The sequence below is a fragment of the Saccoglossus kowalevskii genome, chromosome 21 (genome assembly GCF_978046115.1).
Source record: "Saccoglossus kowalevskii chromosome 21, keSacKowa6.1, whole genome shotgun sequence".
Classification (NCBI taxonomy): Eukaryota; Metazoa; Hemichordata; class Enteropneusta; family Harrimaniidae; genus Saccoglossus; species Saccoglossus kowalevskii.
The window spans coordinates 19,732,582-19,755,915 of NC_140661.1; the positions used below are offsets into that span (position 1 = coordinate 19,732,582).

General features: G+C 36.2%; 1 protein-coding gene across 2 annotated transcripts; it reads right to left on the bottom strand.

The window, feature by feature from the left end:
- Positions 1 to 908: 908 nt before the first annotated feature.
- On the bottom strand, positions 909 to 20,522 carry LOC100374524 (uncharacterized). Of its 2 annotated transcripts, none has more exons than XM_085494873.1 (13): positions 20,313 to 20,522; positions 18,471 to 18,549; positions 17,617 to 17,645; positions 14,838 to 15,074; positions 14,083 to 14,163; positions 11,443 to 11,470; positions 9,858 to 10,344; positions 8,958 to 9,007; positions 7,120 to 7,241; positions 6,537 to 6,686; positions 5,012 to 5,297; positions 1,866 to 3,589; positions 909 to 1,509 (listed from the first exon to the last, which is right to left on the bottom strand). In XM_085494873.1, the coding sequence occupies exons 1-13, from the start codon at positions 20,433 to 20,435 to the stop codon at positions 1,213 to 1,215; spliced, it is 3,693 nt and encodes a 1,230-aa protein (XP_085350999.1). In that variant the 5' UTR covers positions 20,436 to 20,522; the 3' UTR covers positions 909 to 1,212. The 2 variants fall into 2 exon arrangements, with proteins under 2 accessions (XP_085350999.1, XP_085350998.1); XM_085494872.1 differs by having other exon boundaries at positions 18,489 to 18,549; positions 20,313 to 20,515.
- Between the last annotated feature and the right edge of the window lie 2,812 nt (positions 20,523 to 23,334).

A 23,334-nucleotide genomic window follows, 5' to 3' on the forward strand; every position in this document is an offset into this window, starting at 1 on the left:
ATCTTCAGATTATAGCGGAGGAATATCAAAGAATCCAGTGCTTCACATGGGAGTAAAAAAAATGACCAAGTCAACATAGTGCAGGTTTAGTATGGAGATATTGAAACTACTTATGTAAACATCACACCATTAACATTGTCAGCCGACCACACAGATTTGTAACTGGTTGATATGTACGCCCCCCCCCCCCCCCAAAGCATGGTCAGGACAGTTGGATATCCTCAAATATCTTGAAAAGAGCACATGTGCACTGAAATCCAGTTATTGTCAAACATGTGGACGACTCTGCAGTGATTGATTGGAGAAAACTAATAAAGAAGCAGTTCATAAAGCATGAAAACTTGGTTTATTTGAATAAAATACAGAAAACTTGTCAGTAGTTTATGAGCACATGCAACCTCAAAATACAACTAAGCTCTCCTTTAGCTACTTTCTGTGTACACGCCATTGTAAAAACTGTTCAACATAAAAAGTTAGAATTTTTAAATCAAATTTAACATGATTCTTGTACAATTTTTAGTCTTCAATCAAGGCCGAAACTATTCTTTACAAGAAACTTGTGTAAGTGTGAAATAAATACCAAGACAAGATCTTTATGGAGTTACTTTGGAATAAAAAAAATTCATAAAAACAAGGGTACAGACTGTTGCAGTCAAGACGCGTGTTGTGCATTGCCCCAATAACTAATATACAACAAATTCATTTTACTAAACAGTTTTTTTTTTTAAAGTCAAACAAATTATGCTTGTGCAACAAATGTTGGTATTTTTAAAGGACATTAGATGCTGCATGAAAATAAAGCAACATCATTGTCTGACTATAAAATTGGTCCTCCCAACTTCGTGTTCGAAACAACTAAGTTTTCACAGACAAAAAGGTCAGATTTCATATTTTGGGGGGAAAGAGAACAATTGAATTAGAGAAAGAGAACAATTGAATTAGAAAAAAACAAACCTCATGAACAGAAATGTAAACAGTTGTTCTGAACGTACCACACAATTAACATGCATTCATTGCAATGCTTAGCTCGGATGGTGTCACTGTTTCTGACGAGCAAAACAATAACAATTAACTGGGCCAATCCAACACAATTAACATTAGTCTTATCCCATTTTAATAACGACAGCACCACTATCCATCACCGTAAATGTCATACATGTGTAGGTTCAGCTGAATTTCTTTTCAAGCAGTAGTACAGAAAACAATTTTGAACTATCTGCCCAGCTTCCTGCCTCGAGATGATACAACTCTGCCTCTTCCCAGGTTGCCTCTTCCCAGGTTGCTTTTTCCATAGGGTCCTCTTGGTGGTTTGGTCAAGCCTCTTCCTCTGGCGATCCGCAAAGATCCTCTCATAACTGGTGCTGAGGTAGTCTGCAGCTGGTGCCTGTCCTTGGGATACTCGAAACCATTTTTGCGGACATCATAAGACAGTGCACCATCTTGGTTTGGTTGATATTTCCTGTCTGTCTCAGGCGTCCAGTTTGATGACTTCGTTAATAACAGTAGCTCCTAAAGATTCAAAAAACAACACAATACACAAGCTGCTAATCATAATAACGGCACTTGATCTAATCTTTATTTATAACTTGATTCAATGTTCTTTACATGGCTATTTAAAATCTGTGCATTGAGCGTTGGGTATCTTTGTACTGATCATATCGTAATATATCAGACTGCATACGGTGCCTATCAGCTGCATATCCAGTTGTCCCTCCGGGTACTCCAAGCCCCACCTGATTCATTAGAAACCCAGGGGGCTGAGTTGCAGAAACAGCGGCCATATAATTCGCAGTTGCACGTTGCGCAAGTATGGGTGCTGCTGAAGCAGCGGTCTGCATCGGGGCAGATCTCTGTTGAGCACTTACTGCACTAGATGACCCTGGCCATCTTTCACCATGTCTGTTGACAGTGGGATTTTCCAGACCTCCTTGCGGCCACTGCTGTGGTTCTTCACCCACTGGGGGAGGTGCACCGAGCAACCCAGGACCAAAATTCTGATTACCATGACCTCTTGTTTCACTTCGCCCTAAACTTCGGTCATCTTGTATACCACCACGCGACTGCCATGAATCTGATATGTGATCACGACGAACATCCGAGAAATGACCAGTCTGTTGTTGCCTAGATTCGTAAGAGGAATCTCCACCACGTCGCCCAGAGTCGGAAGGTCGATCACGTCTGTCTGTGCTTCGAACATCACTACGTCTGTCTTGACTTGAAATCCCACGATCAGGTTTCCATTCAGAACGGCCTCCAGAAACGGCTCCACGATCAGTTTTCCAGTCTGGGCTTCCACGACTTCCAGACACAACACCTCTTGACGAAGAATCCATTCTCCGAACCATTCCTGAAGATTGTGTCGTCTGTCTGCTGTCTCTCAATGTCTGATGACCTCTATCACGCGATCTGTCAGGCAAGGTGTCAACCCTTCCACGGTCTCTATCAGTAGGATGTCTGACGACTGCTCTGTCATCTCTCATACCAGTAGACTGTCTTCCACGAGAACCGATATCACTTTTAGAAGTTACAATTCTACGGTCACCGGTTTCTCTACTACTTTTCAAAGAATCTCTTCTTTGTGATACTGGTTCAGGTTTTCTCATGCCATAATCTCGACGTTGGTCAACTCTCTTTACTGGAACACTTCGCTGGACAGGATCACTTTTCCTATAAGGGTCTCTTCTTACAGGTGCTTCTCTTCGAGTTCCAGCTGAATCTCGGCGTCCTGGTTCATCTCTTCTAACAACATCATCTCTTCTTGTATTATCAGTGCGGAAGCTACCTGAATCTTGTCTTCTAACATTTGTAGAAGTGTCCGTGTAGCTAAACCTGTTACCAGTATCAGAAGTATCTAGAGAACGACCATCTCGCCGATCATATCTCTCTACACGTCTCTCAAAGGAATCTGTTCCACGATCATTATCAGCCAGTTGTGTTCCACGATCACGAAAGTCAAAGTCACTGTATCTATTTTGATCTGGGCGAGAGACATCTGTTGATTCATAACCTAATGACACACGTTTAGCATCAGTGAAATATGGATCATTGTCACGTGTTGGTAAATTCCGATTTTCAAATGACCGTTTCAACCCAGCACGGCGCTCTTGGTCTAAACGTATCTGTGCTTCTAGTCTACGTTGCTCTTCTCTTTCTCTTTCCAATCGCTCTTGTTCTCTGATTCGCTCACGCTGCAACCTCATTCGTTCTTGTTCAAGGCGTTCTCTTTCTGCACGCTCTTTCTCAAGTCTGTCCCGTTCTCGTGCCAACATTTCTCTTTCTCGGCGAATCTTATCAGCTTCCTCGCGCTGCTTTCTTCGAAGAATATCTCTATCAATTCGAACCTGTTCTTGTCTTTGTTTCTCACGCCGCCTTTCGATTTCCCTCATTTCTCTTTCCATCTGTCGTTTTCTTTCTTTTTCTCTCATCTCTTTGATCTGATGAAATGATAATATTTCCTTTTCTGACTTCTGAGAAGGTGTAGAACTCTTTCTTTTTTCGTGCTCAGAATGAGTTGACGGCTTGCCATCCTTTTTTGGCTTTAGGCTTACAACAGGTTCACCTTTGCTCTTATCCATAACAACTGTTCTTCCTATAAAAATAATATTAAATGTCATTCAGATAGCATTATTCGACGAGAAATTAATCTTGATACTCAAAGCTAAACATAGAATTTGCTACATTCGAAGCGCATTTCTATTAGAAGAGCACACCAACCAAAATTAGCATTTTTTTGTACAGTTGATCTTTAAAAAAAGACTTATTTTTGAACAGACATTTATACAAGTACGCAACATAGTGTTAAGTTGTTAATTTAAGGTAGCAAGACTATTATTTGTGTTGAAAATTACGATTTTCACATTTATTTATTAATTGATGAAATGCACTATAAACTTTCATGTGATAAAGTCAACATAACATAGAATGTCATGTAAGTTGGTTAAAATGTAGATTTTCTGAAGGGAAGCAAGGCAGCTTCAGTAGTGTTTTCCAAAATCAACAACACAGGTTTAATCTGTGTGCCTATAAGTTTCAAAGATAAACTCAAGACAAAGCAATGTTAGGATGTGTTATCAGTAGCTATCTGACACACAATTAGTGTTTGCAAACATTTGAGTGGTTTGTCTCCGCCCCTATTTGTTTCACAGATTAGTTATTTGCATATGAATGTGTCAGACACAAGGTCACACAGCCACTGAAAAAAATCATTGATTTTGGTGTTTTCATCTGCCGATTTTATCCAATTATAGCTATCCCATTCCTTTATTTTTTTGGTTTCCAATAGCCTTACACATTTGGATGTCCCTACACATGTTAAAACAGACCTTGATGGGAAAACTAATTGATTGTGCCGATAAACAAGCTTGAAAATCTTTGCTGTTACTTCATGGACGTTTTCTAGGAGTTTATGTTTTTCAAAATACAAGGTCTTTAACAAAAAATAACGTATACTTATTGTCGTCGGATTAACACCAAATTTTCACAGTTTTAAGGTGACAGTGAGAGGAACTTGAATGTGTCCAGACAAACTAGTTCATCGATTATTTACCAACGAGTTATGGTTTGAGTTGGGGGCAATGCGACTAAAACAGTAATTGAAATTCAGCACACTATTTTTTAAAACGCGTTGCTTGAATAAAACTGACCAGACACATTCAATTTACCAGACTATTGAACAACTAGGAAAAGTGAAAAAAATACTTCTTATTGCCAGCATAAATGCATAATTATTTTTTTTACAGAAAAAGTAATTTTTCACCTTTGGTTGAGTAACGCGTCGTAGAATGCAGATACGGGCATGCAAAATACACTTGTGAAAAGCTTGAAGTCTGGCGATTCTAAAAATATATACTTTCCTGGGTCTATTTGTAGTCGTTTGGTCACAATTAGAAGATGAAAACAAGTATGCAAATAATAGTCCCGCTACCTTAATTATCCTGTCGCCATGATTAACCACCCACAATCAATGACTGCAAACATCTCCATAAATTAGGTGAATTAGTGATTTTCTTACCCTTGCCAGAAGCTCCAGATGCATCTTTCTCATTTGGCTTAGAAGAGCCTTTTTTTTCATCCACCTTTTTCTCGGTTTTGTCATCTTTTTTGGCAGTGGTAGTAGACGATTTATCACCCTCTTTTTTGGTAGCAGTGCTCCCGTCAGAGGCCACATCCTTCTTGGGTGAGGTCTTAGCAGCAGTAGTGGTTTTAGCAGTTTCAGGTTTCTTTGCATCAGAAGTCTTTGAAGGAGTGTCTTTTTTATCAGTTGGTTTACGAGAACTTGCAGCTGGATCAGTCTTTGCCTACAAAATACAAGTCAAGTACTGTAAACTAGAAGTCAAAATTGTAAAGGGCGTGATGTAGGGTTCTCTCACGCCTAGCCCTCGTCAAGCTCTGAGCAAATAGTTTAGTTTTTCATTGGTTTATAGCACTAAATTGGTTATACTGACTAATAGACATTTTCAATGAATGAATTTGCCATGTGTTTATCTGAAAACGGCAAAATTGAAATCCAGTCAATAATTAATACATTGTTATGATATGCCACAATTATAATAAACTGCCTATCTGTGGAGATTACATCCACTAAAGGTACTAACAGTAAAGATACCATCAACCTTTTCACCACCAAACTTTCTCACCTAAATCTTTCTGCATTTTTTCCACAATATTTAAAGAAATGAACCCTTACTGTGGAGCCAATATACAAAATTTGAGTAAATTTTCAGTTTTTACTCAAAATATTTGGCTAATTTGTTCCAAGACTATTTTGTGAATGTGCGATGAAAAGATACAAATGGTGGTGATGAACAATGATTACCCAATAGACCATTTTCCGTTCACTGCGAGAATCGCGCATTATGCGTGAAATCGAACGTAAAAACAGGACAAACAAAGGTCATAGCGTCGTAGTCGCGTCAAACATCGCGTGGGATTCGGCAAACGCGAAAGTATTTCGGGGACATTTCCATGCTTAATAATGTGCTCTTCACATTTAATGATAGGCAATTTCGATTAAGTAAGGGTATTCGGAAGCAATATTCCTCTGTCGAAGATGGCTGGTCGGTGTGAGCTACGAAATAAAGAAATTCTAGTTCAAAATCAAATCGTTCGATTTTTGCGGCAGACGTTCGACGCGCGTCTTTCATGCATCTCGCGAGATCTCGCAATTGTACGGAAAATCACCTATTCACCTAACATGAGCGATTTAAACAGACACGCGTCAGAACCAGAAATTGAGTTAATGTGAAACTACTAACAAGATTGTGCCCATCAGTTATCCAACCCCAACAACCCAATCAGAAAACAGCTTGTTTGACAGTTTTTATTCTTCAACGCAACTACAAAAATTAGCCTAATGAGTATATTCTGTTTAATATATATTAGGGACTGATTGGGACATTCTTTTGGCAAAGTTGGGAATCACCTACTTCTATAGCATGAAAAGTAAGTGAAAGCACGATCATGTGCAGTTTGTAGCTAGAGTCATCTGTAAATCTAAGAAACAGGTTTATTTAAATTTATTAGTTATCACAACTCACCCATTCAACATATATAATGCGTCCATGAAGTTCAGTTCTATGAAGATGATGGAATGCTTTGTTGGCTTCAGCGTGACTTGACATGGTTACAAAACCATAACATCGGGCTCCTGGACTGTGGGCATTGGTCACAATTTTAGCTCCAATAACCTACGACAAAATGGTAAAAAAAATTATGTTAGGCCAGGAAAACAAAATTCTGTTATATAATATATATTATATAGCATTTCGGAATGCTATATTCGAGACACATAGTTCAAAATGATGTGCGGAAACGAGAAATAGACATTTTTTTCTCTGCCTTTATTTAAACTATTTTAAAATACGTTAAACTTGGCCTTGGTGACAATCACTATATTTGTGAGGTAAATGCTACTATCAAACACCTCGGCTAAAATCCTTAACATGCAAGTTAGTATATTCAATTGTTTCATTTAACATAGTAAAGGGCACAACAGGCACAACTTCTTTTGTCCAGCTTCTGTAAGTCTAAATACAACAAAGATACAACCATCTTTTATTTATTGTGAACACTGAGCAAATATTGGTATTTTAAGGTAACAATATACCAGCTTAAACTTACTTTGCCATATTTACTGAAAGCAGACTTCAGATCAGTTGCTTTTGTAGTTGACGACAGGTTACTGACCCATAGATTTTTACCACTACTTGCAGAAGCACTACGAGATGAAGAACCACGACGATCTGAAACATCCGAAGGATTAGTACAACCAGTCAAGCATATCATACCAACACATACAAGAGTTCTGACGTGTGTTATTACCAACACAAGTCCTTTCTGAATGTAGCCTAGATCACCCAACTTACAGGCTCTACTATGCATTTCTGAAGACACCATTTAAAGGACAAAACTTACAAAAATGCGTGACTGAAACTGAAGGAACTATTTGAGGACATTTAGGTGAGAATCTAGGAAATGACATGACGAATGTTTGCCTTGCTCTGCGAGTACAGCCACACATTTCTGAATTCTAGAAGTCAAAATGAGGAAATTTACATAACTAGACTTTGCATATAGCTATCTTTAAAGTGAGGATAACACATTGACAGCTGGTGAAGATTTTTTTCTCAAAAAGAGTATTTTGTTTTGTTTAGCAGCCAATGTGTCAACCCTTCAACTGCGAGATATTTTTTTTTTACTGTGCACATTTCCTAAAATTTTCATTTCATCACAATTTTAAATCATAGAGTTTAGATATTGTTTTTCCGTTGTCATTTGCCAACATTCCATGTGGGGGTGGAACAGACTGGATAAAATAATTTTTTAGGTTGAAAATGGTGCTCAAAGGGTTACATGCTGAATGAAAATGGATTTGTTGACTAAGAATGGATATATACCGTACTCGACCGCGTTAGCGCCCATGCCCGGGCAAGCGCCCACCCCCCCACTTTTGCGCAATTTTTATATTTGGGGTCACATTCGGCAAAGCGCCCACCCCTTCAAAATGCAACTAATTTGAAACTTGGTCTTGCGTAACAAATCTTGGTAATCATTTTTATATGATACAGCGTGGATATCGACTGCTGTGAACATGTTGTGAATGCGTAGAACACGGTAAACGTGCGTAAACTATGCTTCGACAATGACCTGTTAATACAAGTAAAATGCGATAAATATTTCATGCCATATTCAGTTTACCTCTCAAAAATGGCTAGTTACTATTTTTTTGGAAAAACCATGTCGTTTATTCGCTGAAATCAATTCCAACAGATCGTACTTCGACATCGATAATTCACTTCCGCATTGCGTTACCGGAAAGTCTTCGGGAATTTTCGAAGAATTGCGTCAGTATAACACAGCATTGTGATTGGTTAATAACCAACTTGACCCATTAGGTCAAAGGACGCCGCTGCAGGTGAAATCTGCAAATGCATCATGGCGGAAAGTGATTTTGTTCGAGAGTTTGCGTATGATCCAACACCTTCGTCAGTGGAGATAATATGACAATTTTGACTTCGACTGTGTTCCAACAGACTCAAATGTTTTTAATTTCGTAAATTCTGGTGGTACGTAATTAATATTATAATAAAATGTGCATATTTTTTGTGATCATTTCTGTTTCTTCGTTGTGAAAATCAATGACGACTCAACTAATTTCGTAATTTGATTTCCCTCAAAGACGTGATCTGTCACTTGATGAATCAAATTTTTCATTTGCACTCTTTTTCGAGGGGGGTGACCAACTTACATACAATATAGCAAGACCTATTATTTTTTACAAATCTAGCTTTAAAAGGCCAACATAAATTCATATTCTGCATAAAATTTTTTAATACTCGGCCAGTTTCAACATTTGATGGCATATAATCAGGGGATGGTACCTCAGATTTGCGAAGTGGGGATGCAACTTCAACCAGAAGAACAACAAAAAGTACGGTCTTACGGCCTTTCTATCTCACCTTTTTCATCTTTAGCAGTTGACTTTCCAGTATCTTTGGAGGTAGAAGTACTGAAAGAAGAGAAACAAGAGGTATTCTAATTAGCTACAGAATTTAAAGATTATTGACAACAGACAACTTAACACATACATATGAACTCAGATTTGTAGGTATTTTCAGAGTAGATAGGAGGCAGCTTGATACATCGTAGTAGTAGTGATGATGGCCAACTTCTATGACACATGGTCCACCTGCAGGATACTACTGCTATGGTCGAAAGCAGGGTACGCCTTGCAGAATGTGGAGACATTCAAGCAACATACAATGGTTGCTGTGGCAACTTCAACTTCACCTTACTCCATCTTTGCTTTTGTTGGTCGTGGTAACAGGAGCCTCTCTAAAGGTGCTTTGAAAAAGAAGAGATGTAATTTCTTGAATTTTAAAGTTAAACATCACAAGTTGCCTTTGGAAGAGTCAGTCACATCAAACAGTCTCAAAAAGTATGTCCAGATTAATTCCAGATGGTTTTTTTTTTTCACATAAAAAATCTACAAAACCAGTTACTTAGAAAACTTGTTTTCAACCATGTATGCAGGTAAAATTTGATGCTAATACAAGATTCTGGTACAAGAAATGAACAGAAAAAAAATGAAAGTGACAAAAAGAGCAGAAAAACAACAGTCACTTGGTGTTCAGTGTTGTGCAAAAGTCGCAAATTTGAATTGAAGGGGAAAATGCATTACATGCCTCTTGCAGTGTGAGTAATGTGAAACACGAAGCAGTTGACAAGTTGAAACATAACCCGATTATTAAACTACTGTACTTAAAATAAACTTAAATTCACCAAACTCCTATTTTATTATTTAATGTTCAAAGGACTACGCAACATGATTGAAATAGATCAAGTGATGCAAAACAAACCTCTTGGTCCTGGCACTAGAGGATGTTGACGAAGGGCTTTTCTTTGTAGGAGTGCTGCTATCTTTTGTCGACTCAGCCGCGTCATCTGCATTTTTATCAACCATATCTTCTTTTTTTGTCTCGTCTTTTTTATCCTCTGTACTCTCTGCGGTTTGTTCTACATCATCTGGTTTCTTTTCATCCTCAGCTAGCTCAGTTTTAGTCTCTGTGTCCTCTTTCTTAGGACTTTTTTCAGCCTCCAGTTTCTCAGCAGGTTTTTTCTGGTTTTCCTGGAGGTCAGAATCCAACTCCATAATTGACTGGTCATCAGCATGCACAACCAGCGAGACGTTATCATCAGATTTAGCTATGGCAGATGTATCCATTTTAATAGTATCTTCCTTTGTTAAGGGTGCAATTACTGGAGCAGAGCCTGGCGTTGGTGGTTCAGGAACAGTAGCAGCAGCATCCCCATCATCTTTAGTTGGTGTATCTTGGCTACTACTAACTGAAATTGAATGTATAAAAGTGAAGCAACGCTACACAGAAACGCACCAACTATTTTAATCTCCTCCATGGCATCTTTATGTTGTCTTGGCCCATTGATCACGGCGACATGCGGCAACATTTTTTGTATACTTACTTTATTTGGTATGTCCTTGAAACCAGCACTGCATACATCCACATCATAGTTTCAAATGATTAAAAAACAAAAGCAAAAGCTAAAAATAACCCCAGGCGTATTTTTTAAAGGGAAAGGTGTTCCTCAGTGGCTGTATTTCTTTTAGTACACCCTATTGATAACTTTCACAAGATCAGCTCTTCTGGGCTGCAGTTGACACAAACGGCACAGTAAGATCAAAACATTCTCTATATTCTTCTCTGGCAGTCCGCAGATTCAATTACAATGGCGAAGAATGCTACATCAAGTACAGTGCAATATTTTTCAACAAATGTCTTGCAGCGGTCTTTACGTTCTTCATGTCCACCTCAAAATAAGGATTCTATTGCAGTCTGTTTCCCACGGAGTGGCTTGTTCAAAAAAATGATTGCTATTAAAGTTTGCTCCCACGATGAATCACGACTGGCGGAAACATGTTCAAAGATTGTTGCGTTGTCAGTCCGATCCTTGTATTCTTAAATGTTTTCGAACTTCCTTTGACCCATCAGTGACAAAGCTCCAGCAATAAACATTCAGTCTGTTGACTTGTCCTTAGTTCGATACCTTATCCTGTTCATGCTCGAAGTATACTATGGTGTCCAGGTTGGCAAATTCAAAGAAGATCCAGCTATGTAGCAGCAGCGGTAATTGGACTTGCATTTTTCTTCAGACTTCAAAAGTTTCAACCATGTTGGTGTCAGTTCACGCATGACAATGAATATATCAGAGATGAATGCTCTAAGCTTGAAGACATCATTGAAACCATACTAATAGAAATACGTAACGCCATTCACGACTCAAAACGTACTATGTACAGCCATGAGAAACACCTGTCAGACCCACCCAACATTTAAATCATGCCTTTTTTTTAATTCCAGGTCAGCTAAAATGGGGAGAAGAATGAAACGCAGGGCAGGATAATTTTTCGATTGATAAATACACTACCTTTCTCATCACTACTGCCTTCAACTTCCTGCAAAGAAAAAATACAAGATGTTATACATACATATATCCAATGTGAAACAAACCACTGAAGTGTGTGTAGTTGTGACATTTTGATGCTGACCTTTAATTGGCAGATAGTAGTTAATACAAACATAATCAAAGAAAGCTTAGAAAGAACTCCCGTGTGCTGAGAGTATTGAAGACACAGTAAAAATTAATTCAAAATTACTTGTACTTGAGATATTGATGGAATAGCTGAAAACTAATTATGTAAATCAGCTAACTGATATGAACAGATTTAAGTGTAAAACTAATAAGGTCTGCACAATGTACCTAGTTTCATTGAAATGTGATTAGAACCCAAAAAATATTAATTATTATGCTAATTAGAGAGTTAATATGAACAGATTTTAACCCAAAATTAATCAGGCTCTCTATTGTCTTAGAGCATTTATGTACCAAGTTTTATTCAAATGTGATGATCAATACTTGAGATATCAGTATTAATTAATTATGTTAATTAAGTGATTAAGAAGCATACATATTTACCAAAAACTAATATGGTGTATAGTCCTAGGTTCATTGAAATGTGATGGGTACTCTTGAAAAGTTTCATTGAAATTCAATGAGTGATTTGTAGACATCAGTGCAACAGCTATAGAACAGCAAAAAATTAACTAATTATGCAAATTAGGTAATTAATAGGCACAATTATTTATTCCAAAATTAATCAGGTCTCTCTATAGTCCTAGAAAATGTCGCAAGTCTCATTGAAATGTGATGATTAGTACTTGAGATATCAGGTGAAAAGCTGAAAATTAACTAATTATGCTAATAAGGTGATTAATATGCACAAATATTTACCCAAAAACTAATTAGGTCTCTGCACATTCCTCAAGTAACTATGTACCAAGTTTCATTGAAATGTGATCATTACTACTCGAAATATCAAAAGCTGACAATTAATTAATTATGCAAATTAGGTAATTAATATGTACTGATATTACCCTAAACACTACCAGGTCTGTGCAGTGTCATATGACATCTATGTACCAAGTTTTATTGAAATGTTATGATTAGTACTTGAGATATCAGTGGAAAAGCCAAAAATTGATTAATCATTATGTAAATTAGGTAATTAATAATATTAACAGATTTTTACCCAAAACTAATCAAATCTGCACATTAGTTTAGAGCATCCATGTGCCAAGTTTCATTGAAATCCAATGAGTGGTTCTTCAAAAATCAGTGGAACAGTCATGGAACAGCTTGAAATCAGTTAATTATCATTCAAATTAGATAATTAATATTCATAGATTTTTACCAAAACCTAATCAACTCTGCGCATTATCCCAGAGCATCTATGTACCAAGTTTCACAAAAATTTGATTAGTGGTTCTTGAGATAACGGTGGAACAAAAAAAGTGACATACATACATACATACAGACAGGGTAACTGCAAAGACTCCCTTTTGTGCTTCGCACACGGGAGTCAAAAACAGAGTTATAGCTAGAAAATGCTTGCCTAAAATCTATATTGAAATGCACGATAGCAGTCACTCGTCTTTAGCCGCAGAAATGTAGTAATTTTCTGTTGATAATTTATGGGTATTTTGTAAAAACTGGCAAATTTCAATCAAAAGTTGAAGGTTATGCGTTTGTTTAAAATGTCAAGTATCTGTCTGAAATGACAAGTAAACAGGCGACTGGCTTAAAACTTTCACAGCATGATGAGACTATTGTCCCAAATATGTTAAAACACATTCCTTTGATATTGTTTTTCCAGTTTCATTCAACATTGTCTTTTATGTTTTTCTGCTATGATTAAAAAATATGTGCATACTATAATGCATGTGTCATTGATCAATAGCTTAAAAATGTGATGCAACTCGATACTATATTTCGTAAGCACAATTATTGAAATACACTTGCTTACACAAAAATAAGCGCTACTATTAGAGTAAATGTGGTAGGACTATTTTGCAATTGTCCAGATAAAACAGCAAATTTGACATTAATTTTGATGATGTGAGCAATGATAGTAAAAATACATGATTATGAACAGAACGTAAATTAATGTTGATGAATAATTATCATACACTAATGAACAACTGAAGTGCTTTCAAGAAACCCAGTGCATCCAATCAGCATGTTAGTAAAAATTATTTGCATATTAGCACAACCATTGTTTGCATATACTATATTATGATTAGCATGAACAAATATTTCAATATGATTAGCATTCAGCTCATTTGCATATGATTAGCATTAATCATATCTGCATGTTCAGCTACCTCATTTGAATAGGTAAGTAAATGCGTCTAATTAGCTATTAGTATGTCATGATCGACATGGACACAATTTGAATGTCTTAGAATTTGCTGGGAAATTGATTTACATCAACCCATCTCTTTATATACACTAGTTTCTGCTAATAAATAAATTTGATAAACGAGTCTTTCATTGAAATACAAAGAACAATGTTGGGATACCCTAACTGAAGCCAAACGAAATCTATTCAGAAATTTGGCAAACTTGGCAAAATGTTTCCTGGGAAACAATATATATTGGATAATACAGGAAAGGTGACCATAGAAACACAGCAAGGACATGATTTGGCATTGAAAACATTTCACTTACGTCTTCTATTAATAGCAGTTGATCTTCATCAACATTTATATTAATCACATCATTCAGGTCTTCTTCATCTTCGGCTACATCCTATTACAAATTGCACCAGTTTAGAGATAGTTACAAATTGTCCAAAAAAACCAAAATGCACTCGTTCACAGAATGAGCAAGTAGAAATTGTTGGTTTGTATATAAATTTCATAGTCCTGACTCAATATAGCAAATATTCCTCAACTCACCAACAAAAGCCTCACAATGAAATGATTTGAATATTACAACTAACATTACATGAAGCTGGATTTGACTATTTAAAGATTAATGCCCATTTTTTTTAGTACCCAAACACTCGCATGTCTTATTATTTTATCATGATAATTTTTGGATTCAATCATGGAATACGTACTGGATAATATTACTAAGTCCAACAGAACTTGGGTTAAAGGACTAGCGCAAATGTTAACCCTGCATTTCATATTGCACCCCACCTTACATACCAAACATAAAAACTGGTTGACGCTGATAAATTCATAAAAAGAAATAAAAAGAAATTAGACCTATGTAGTATATCAAACATAGTACCCACATTTTTGTTTCAACATGTTTTGAGAAGTGATTTTGCGGTAGTCATTAACAAATTTTCAAAATAGAGTGGTTACTCCAGTAGACAAGGAAGTTTTTTTAAAACAAAAAAAAAAATGCAACGCAATGTGTTTGATATTTAAAGCTGCAGTTCAATAGATATTCAAACTAATAACCATAAATACCTTATCTTCCCCATTTACTTCTTTCTCTTTCTCTGTCTTTGACTCAGTCTCCATTTCTACAGCATCTTCAGTTTTGTTGTCTTCTTTATCATCCTCCTTGGTGACTTTTTCATCCTTTTCTTCTTTTTCGTCTCCATTTTTCTCATCTTTAGCATTAGCAGTCTCACTCTCTTCAACTTCCATCGGCTCTTCTGCATCCTCCTCTGTCTGGCTATCGTCTAACACCTCATCTCCATCCTACAAATCAAACAAAGCATTGGTTGCCAAAAGTGAAGCAGAGATCCTATGCAGTATTCTTCCTATGTCCTACAGAATAAGGAAAAGCTATTGACTATTACTAGATCTATGTAAATATGGCTACGAGTTCGGTCACCCAATAAACATCTGCATATGTGGGATGCCCATAAAATAGACTTTTCTAATATTTTTAGGGTAGTGGGTTACATTTTTCTTATTGACGCCAATAGAAGTGTCTAATCCTGTATATAATACAGCAGCAATATGAAGTCACAAAGAATAGATACTATATCGTCTCTTTCAGGTTGTTCTCCGCAGAAATTTAAACCACAGGTGTGGTAAAAATTTATATGCCAATTTGCTTAACATCTGCATATAATTTGTACAAGTATTCGAAAAGGAAATAGTAATGATTAACCCACTTAAACACTTCACAAATCAAACTTAAAAAACACAAGCATCAAGTTTTCAGCAACTTATCAATTTGTACCGAGAAGTCAGAAATGGTACAGTGGAAATGGTACTTTGGCAGCCTGGATAATTGTACTTTGGCAGTAAAACAAAGCACTATTGTGGTATTGTCACACTATCCTGGGGAGAACACTGCTTTCAGTTGCATGTCAATAAAAATACAAATTTAAAAATAAAGCTTTATCTTATTTCAATCAAAAACACCTACAATGGTTTTTTAGTATGTTAAGTTAAAGTGCCTGTGCAATGCCCACCCTCACGTTTCCCATTTTAGATCTGTGTCCCACTGAAATGGGCAGTTATTGATTTTTTTGCTGAAAATGATCAGTCGTATCCAAGTAAATTTGGGATATTTCTCATGTTGTAGCCACGCCCATCTATCCTGAAACGGTCGACTGTTTCCGGATTTCCGACTCTCGCCGAAAGTGCGCCACCAAATGACAAAATATGAGAGGAAGTCATACCCCTGAGCCGTAACAACACTTGGTCATTCAGTATACTTTTAAACGATATACATTTTTCAGTCGGCATTTTTTCTTTCTTTTTGTTGTTGTCTATTTTCTTATTTTTGAGAGAGAGTTTTTAGATGTTGTGTTGTGGGCAGTTGTAGTAAAACGTATAGTCATAGTGTAACTATTCACACGTTTCTAATCGATACGAAGGTGCGACATCAGTGGACGAAAGCCACTTAACCTCAGATTCCCTTTTTGGAAAAACTGTCGTCCATGAAAAAAACAACTAGGTTTGAAGAGAAACGCCGACAACATAAACCTGGCGCAACATTTTTGAAAGAAATAGATTCCGGACCATGATCACCGAGTCTGATTTCAGAAAAGAGAGAGACAAGTGTTTCAAATGAGTTTTTTGCGATCCTGAATATCGTTTTATAGAGACCATTTAGTCCCTGTTAAGAAAAAGGTAGCAATAAATTTGACAGTGACACGAAAACGAAGCATCGGACAAACAGGAAATTACACAGCCCTTACACACTGCTAATTGTTTTCATTTTCGAAGGCTAAAAGTTTCTGAATTGTTTGATGGTTTGTGTTGAATGTCGATTTCACACCTCTGTTCTTTTTTTACCTCCATGCTTGCAGCTTGATCTGCGTAATAATTTCTGAAATAAGAATCCGGGCTTGGTCAATGTGTTTCCACTAAATAAAGTTTTAAACTGATTTGTCGTTTTTTAAATTATTTTATAGTGATCACTATGGTCTAATGTTCAGAATGTCAAAATATGGTCTTTTTTATTTTAATTTTGAAAGTTTTACTCAGACGATCGATGAAATAAAACAGTGTAGTGATGTGCCTAGTAACCTGCTGAATAACGAGATGATTTCCGACGTCAAATTCTATTTTGTCCAGCGAAAGTGTACAAACGTGCGCCGCTGACGATCACGGTGACCAGCTACACCAGAACGAACATATTTCGCATCTAACTCAACCCCATGCAACAAAAATTGATACTATGTGTTCATTATGGTCCATTCCTCCTTGACGAACAAGTACATAAGTGAAAATTTAGTCGAAGACGAGAAAACTGCAGATGAAATTTGCCTTATTTACATGTATCCGCCATGCAAGCTGCCATGCGACTTCCCCTTCTGACGTCACAAAGGGAATTTCTGTATGCAAATAAGAAGCTAATGAGGAGCCTCGTTTTAAAATACACAAAAATAAAGTTGCCGTAGATTGAGTTTAAAACACATTTTTTCACTTAAAAAAAAATTCATGCTTAGAAACATAAAAAATAATATTTATGTATCAATGGATAATTTTAGGCGTGAAAATAACAGCCATTTCACAGGCACTTTAATATCCTAAATAAACCCCAGTGAACAAATTTCACTAAAAGTGTTTTATCGCAGACTCAATACTGTAAAAACATAAATTATTCACTGGTTTTAAATTTCACTTTTTGATGACAAGTAAAATCAAATAGCTGGTGTAACAGTAACTCAGCTGCACCACTGAAATGTTCTAATCTCAGTTGTATTGACAGCTGAAACCCAAGTTTCCAGACCAAATTCTACATCCTTCAAATTTGTAACGATACCAAACACATTCCTACCTTTTCCAGTGATTTTCCTCTTCCCTTTCCTACAATAAATTAGAATAAAAATGTTGTAGTTAAAAAAAAAGAACAGTGATGAAAATTATAGTGGCACACCTGAAATTATCAAACACAAAATTTGCAGAGCTCAGTCCCCCCCCCCCAAGTCTGATTATATCAACAAAGTCTGCAGTATGAAAATACTGATGTAAACCTTACAACCCTGACTACAATATGCATGGCCCAGTTATTATGTCTGCATTTTCTCATAGCGAGTCCTGATGAGAAAGTGAAGGGAGGGGCATTTACAATAAATTCTGTCTATCACAAATAAGAAAGTACCTCTTAAATATTGTGATCAGCACAATCCCTCACAGATATTGCTATACTTTGAATCTGGATTATTTAAAGTGTATCGATGGTCAAAATAAGTCACAACTCAATGATCTAGCATACAATGAATACAATGTTTAATACATGTATGCTTCAAATACTATATGTGCTCTATTAGAAGTGTATTTTTCAATAGAAACACATGTAAACTAAAAATAACTTTTATTGTAGCTGGATCGTTCAAATATGACTTGTATTGACGATAGACACACCTCATTTACTTAAGAGCTTGGGCTACTGTTAGAGCAAATGCAAAAAAGCAATGATTTTTTTAAAAACAAAGACGCTCTTTTTACCAGTATTCTGAAAAATGTTAATTCTAGGTACATGAAACTGATATATGAACTCAATTTTCTGCTGAACAAAAAAAATGAACATTCCAACATTAGTGTGGGACAGAGACATGACTGATGTGAGTAATGTACACTTATGATTGAATTAGTTAGGATGAAGACAGTTGATTTAGTTTTAACACTTACTTATTGGAGTCCTCTTACCAGGGGTTGTTTGTTTTTCAAGTGAAATATACTCTGGATCACCACCTTCTCCTTCTATTGCCTACAGAAAACAATAACAGACATTGCCTTAAATTGTATTTTCACTTTGTATTGTATACAAAACGCTTATTATTATGATCATCAAGAGAAATGATAAGTAGTTTTGGAAACAAATCATGAAAATATTGGAACACTGTGATAACCATGTTGAGGTAAGAGGTCCTTGAGCTTCTCACCTATAATTCCAATAATTCGCCTCTCCCCCTCCCCAATTCTGTATACCCCTCTTCGGGTCACTTTTAGGGGACATAATGAATTACACTGTGTAGTGTTAGGGTAAGAGGAGCCTTAAGGAACTTTTTCCATAATGGAAATCACAGTTGATACCAATCATGTCAACTAACTACAATTGCTTTTCCTTTCCTTGCATGCATGCAAACTGCATGAAATTAAAAGTGGAAATGAAAAACCAATACATGCATAGCCCAAAATAGAAGCTGTCAACCAACATGAGCACATCACTTGACCATTTTAATTACCTTTTGAGTTTGTTTAGTTACGACTTCTGTCATTTTGCATTGAAAAACAATTACTAGTAAACAGATTTTGATTATTCCAAAAACAGATAAATTACAACCTTGTTAGTAATTATGTATTTCTTGTACGCTATTCAGCAGTTCCTCAATTTGATAGCCCGGTTGCGTTCCACATTTAGAAGTGACTTTTCAGATCTAAAGTAACACTACACAAAAATTAATGTTTTCAACTGGATCAAAATAGCACAAATGATAGTAAAATCAAAATCTGCATGAATGGCATATGATTGAGCATTTTACACAAGTAATTCAGCAGATGAGAAACAATCTGGAGATGAAAGTGAATTTCAACACTTAATGATGAAAGCAATTAAGCCCATTTACACAAGCCACAATAAACCTTGAACAGGTGTTGGTTACTCTGAACAACCTAATTTTGACCTGGAGAAATAAGGGAAAAAATGAAATTTTCTAAAAATTATGACAGAATTGATGCACGAAACAGTGACAAATGGGTAAATCGTTCAAAAATACTTGGAATGCAATCTCCTTGAGAAACATAAATCTGATTCAAAATTGTTGTCGAGAAAAACGCAGCAGCAAAACAACTAGTTATCTTGCATCAAATGACATTGTTTTCAGACCACACTACTTACTACTTAGACAAAACAGTAATAATTATAAACAATATGATTACACAATACAGCAATGCATTCACATAATTACGAAATGTTACATTTTCAATAATAATATGCAAATAGCAGAGTGAAAACATGACCTTGGTCAGATCCATTTAAAAACACTACAAATGTGACGTTTAAATTATGACAAGCCTTATCACCATTTTTTTTTTACCAGTAAACCAACTTTTTTGAATTATTTGTTGAACATTATAAATCTCAACAACTAACATGCTTAACATTTCTGCTACTTTTGCGACGATACTGCTAAATAATTCGCGTGGATATTTACATGAAGGTGCTTTTACTATTAAACACCCCACCCAGAACCATTGTGGGCAGCCTTCATTGGACCCGATCATTTTTCACTTTGTTATGAAATTTAAACGTTGTCATTGCCATTAAATATACTACAATACAACTCACGATTGGTTCAATAAAAAACATGCCTATCAAAGAACATAAAGTCGAACTATTTCCTTCCAAAAATTGAGAATTTGTTTTATTTTTCATCAGTCATGCTTCCGTCTCGACGCCATATTGGATTCTTTCAACAAGGGTTCAATTCCACGCAAATCGCCAAATTAAAGTACAAAAATTAAGTTTACCTTCTGTAATCTTTCGATCAGAACTGCTTTGATCCCTGCTTTCTCCTGGCCTCGCTTTTCAAGTTCAGCACGAAGATCTATAACGCGTAATTCGGTCACTTTCTTTTTGATTATTTCAGCCATTTTCTCGCCAAGAACCTGGACGCGCGAAATTAAAAAGCCCCGGATGTTGATTTGTCGCTTGGGGAGTGCGCCATCTATGGAGGCGTATCGAAAGGTCGGATGCTTTCGATTGGTTGCGCCAATCATATGACGATATAAGCCGACCACGTGTATATTTCGCAACTGGAATTCGGTCAGTGTTCATCTCGTCGTACCTTCTTGAAACAGAAAATGTCAAAGTATTATTTTCGTGTTGCAGCGATACATTTACCAGCTGACTCAGACTGTATCATAGATAGATAATTTATTCTTTTTTGCTACCGTAATGAAACAGTACATTTCTATTTTGGTTACACATAAATATCCCGGGATAAATATATTCAAGATATTATTTCAAATGAAAATTGTTTCTCTGAATTGTTTTCCAATATTATTTTTACATAGTCAGTTAGTTTCGTCTTAATAAACTTTCGGTATGCACCGAACATTGGACGCTGACTGCAAACGCTGCATAAAATATGGTTGTTAATAAAATACTACTAATATTCAAAGGGCGGAAGTCGTGCCGCGTCCTGTTCGATATGGGACTCATAGCGACATATACAACGCGTGTAAAGTACATTGTTTATTTACGTGAAATTCGAACATGCGCTGCGCAACGACCACCGTGCTTTAGCGGAAACTTTGGGAGAGTTAATCGAGATGAATATTTAGCGACCCGATTTATAATCATAGTGGGTGTATGAAGAGTTATTTAAAAACAAATTTGCAAGTTAGACACAGATGGAGATGGATGCAAAGTTTTGAAAGAAAAAAATGCTCGTAAATTCAAGAACAATAAAGATGTACAAGAAAGACAGCGTTTTTTTTTACTGGTCACACTTTTCCATTGATTTTAGGAAAATGAACACATAAAATCAGGTTGTTTTTTGGGGCAAGTAAAACTGTAAATAGTCGTGTCACAGGAAGCTGAACAGAGACAACAGAGGATAGAAGAAACACAGTCCCTCTATCCTCTATATAGAGGGACTGTGGGAGAAAACACAACACACAATTTGCATAAAAACCAACGGAAACAATACACATGAATGCGTACCGTAGCTCTCACCTCACAACGCACTGTCTAGCGAAGACGAATATGAAGAAAAAAGGGAACCCGCGAAAAAAAAAAACGTAATAGGAACAAGTAGCATGAAACGGCGATTGCTAACCATTGGAATACACTGCTAACGAGCGGAAATTATACCTTTATATTATCTGCAACATAGACCTATGAAATACGGTGTTTACAGGTTTATCAGCGTCAGATATTACCACAACTACTATAATATTAAGGTAGCGAGACTATTATTTGTGTTGAAAATTCCGATTTTCACATTTATTTATTAATTGATGAAATGCACTATAAACTTTCATCTGACAAACTCAACGTAACCTAGAATGTCATGTAAGTTGGTTAAAATGTAGATTTTCTGAAGGGAAGCAAGGCAGCCTCAGTAGTGTTTTCCAAAATCAACAACACAGGTTTAATTTGTGTGCCTATAAGTTTCAAAGATAAACTCAAGACAAAGCAATGTTAGGATTTGTTATCAATAGCTATCTGACACACAATGAGTGTTTGCAAACATTTGAGTGGTTTGTCTCCGCCCCTGTTTATTTCACAGATTAGTCATTTGCATATGAATGTGTCAGACACAAGGTCACACAGCCACTGAAAAAAAAATCATTGATTTTAGTGTTTTCATCTGCCGTTTTATCGAACTATAGCTATCCCATTCCTTTAATTTTTTGGGGTTTCCAATAGCCTTACACATTTGGATGCCCCTACACATGTTAAAACATACCTTGATGGGAAAATAAATCGCTTGTGCAGATAAACAAGGCAGAAAATCTTTGCTGTGACTTCATCGACGTTTTCTAGGAGTTTATGTTTTTCAAAATACAAGGTCTTTAACAAAAAATAACGTATACTTATTGTCGTTGGATTAACACCAAATTTTCACAGCTTTAAAGTGACAATGAGAGGAACTTGAATGTGTCCAGACAAACTATTTCATGGATTATTTACCAATGTGTTGTGGTTTGAGTTGGGGTCAATGCGACTAAAACAGAAATTAAAATTCAGGACACTATTTTTCAAAACGCGTTGCTTGAATAAAACTGATCAGACACATTCAATTTACCAGACTATTGAACAACTAGGAAAAGTGAAAACAAAACTTATTATCACCAGCATAAATGCGTAATTATTTTTTTTACAAAAAAAGTAATTTTTCACTTTTGATTAAGTAACGCACCGTAGAATGCAGATACGGGCATGACAAACACACCTTTAAAAAGCTTGAAGTCTGGCGATTCCAAAAATATATACTTTCCTGGGTCTGTTTGTAGTCGTTTGGTCCCAATTAGAAGATGAAAAAAAGTATGCAAATAATAGTCCCGCTACCTTAAATATTACAGTCGGGCCATGAATTCTAATAATGCGTTACTCAAGGAAGCTTTTGTGGTTAACCAAAACATTAAAAGTAAATGGTATCTAGAAGTGACATCATTATTAAACAATATCCAACTATATCATTCAGTTAACAACTGTGATAAATTAACCTCGGCACAAATGAAACAAATTGATTTGGGCATCAAGGATTTATTTCTAACAAGATGGAAAGGTGAGGTCCATAATGATAACCGCACCAAAGCAAATGAGAAAAACAAACTAAGAACATATCGGCTAATCAAATCAGATTTAAAACTTGAGCCATATTTAGTCAAGCTAAAAAGCTTTGAACTGCGTAGTGTGCTTACCAAATTTCGTCTTAGTGACCATAGTCTCAAAATTGAAATGGGTCGTCATAAAAAAATCCCACTAAACAACAGGGTTTGTGACATGTGTAACAAAGGTCTAATCATAGACCCTCAAGGG

Bases quoted from the DNA above. Each gene is read 5' to 3' on its own strand.
- LOC100374524 (XM_085494873.1), bottom strand. From the start codon at position 20,435: ATGGCTGAAATAATCAAAAAGAAAGTGACCGAATTACGCGTTATAGAT. The intron at 18,550-20,312 runs GTAAACTTAATT...TGTTTTCTGTAG, and splicing joins TGATCGAAAGATTACAGAAG to GCAATAGAAGGAGAAGGTGG. The intron at 3,590-5,011 runs GTAAGAAAATCA...TTATTTTTATAG, and splicing joins ATCTGGAGCTTCTGGCAAGG to GAAGAACAGTTGTTATGGAT.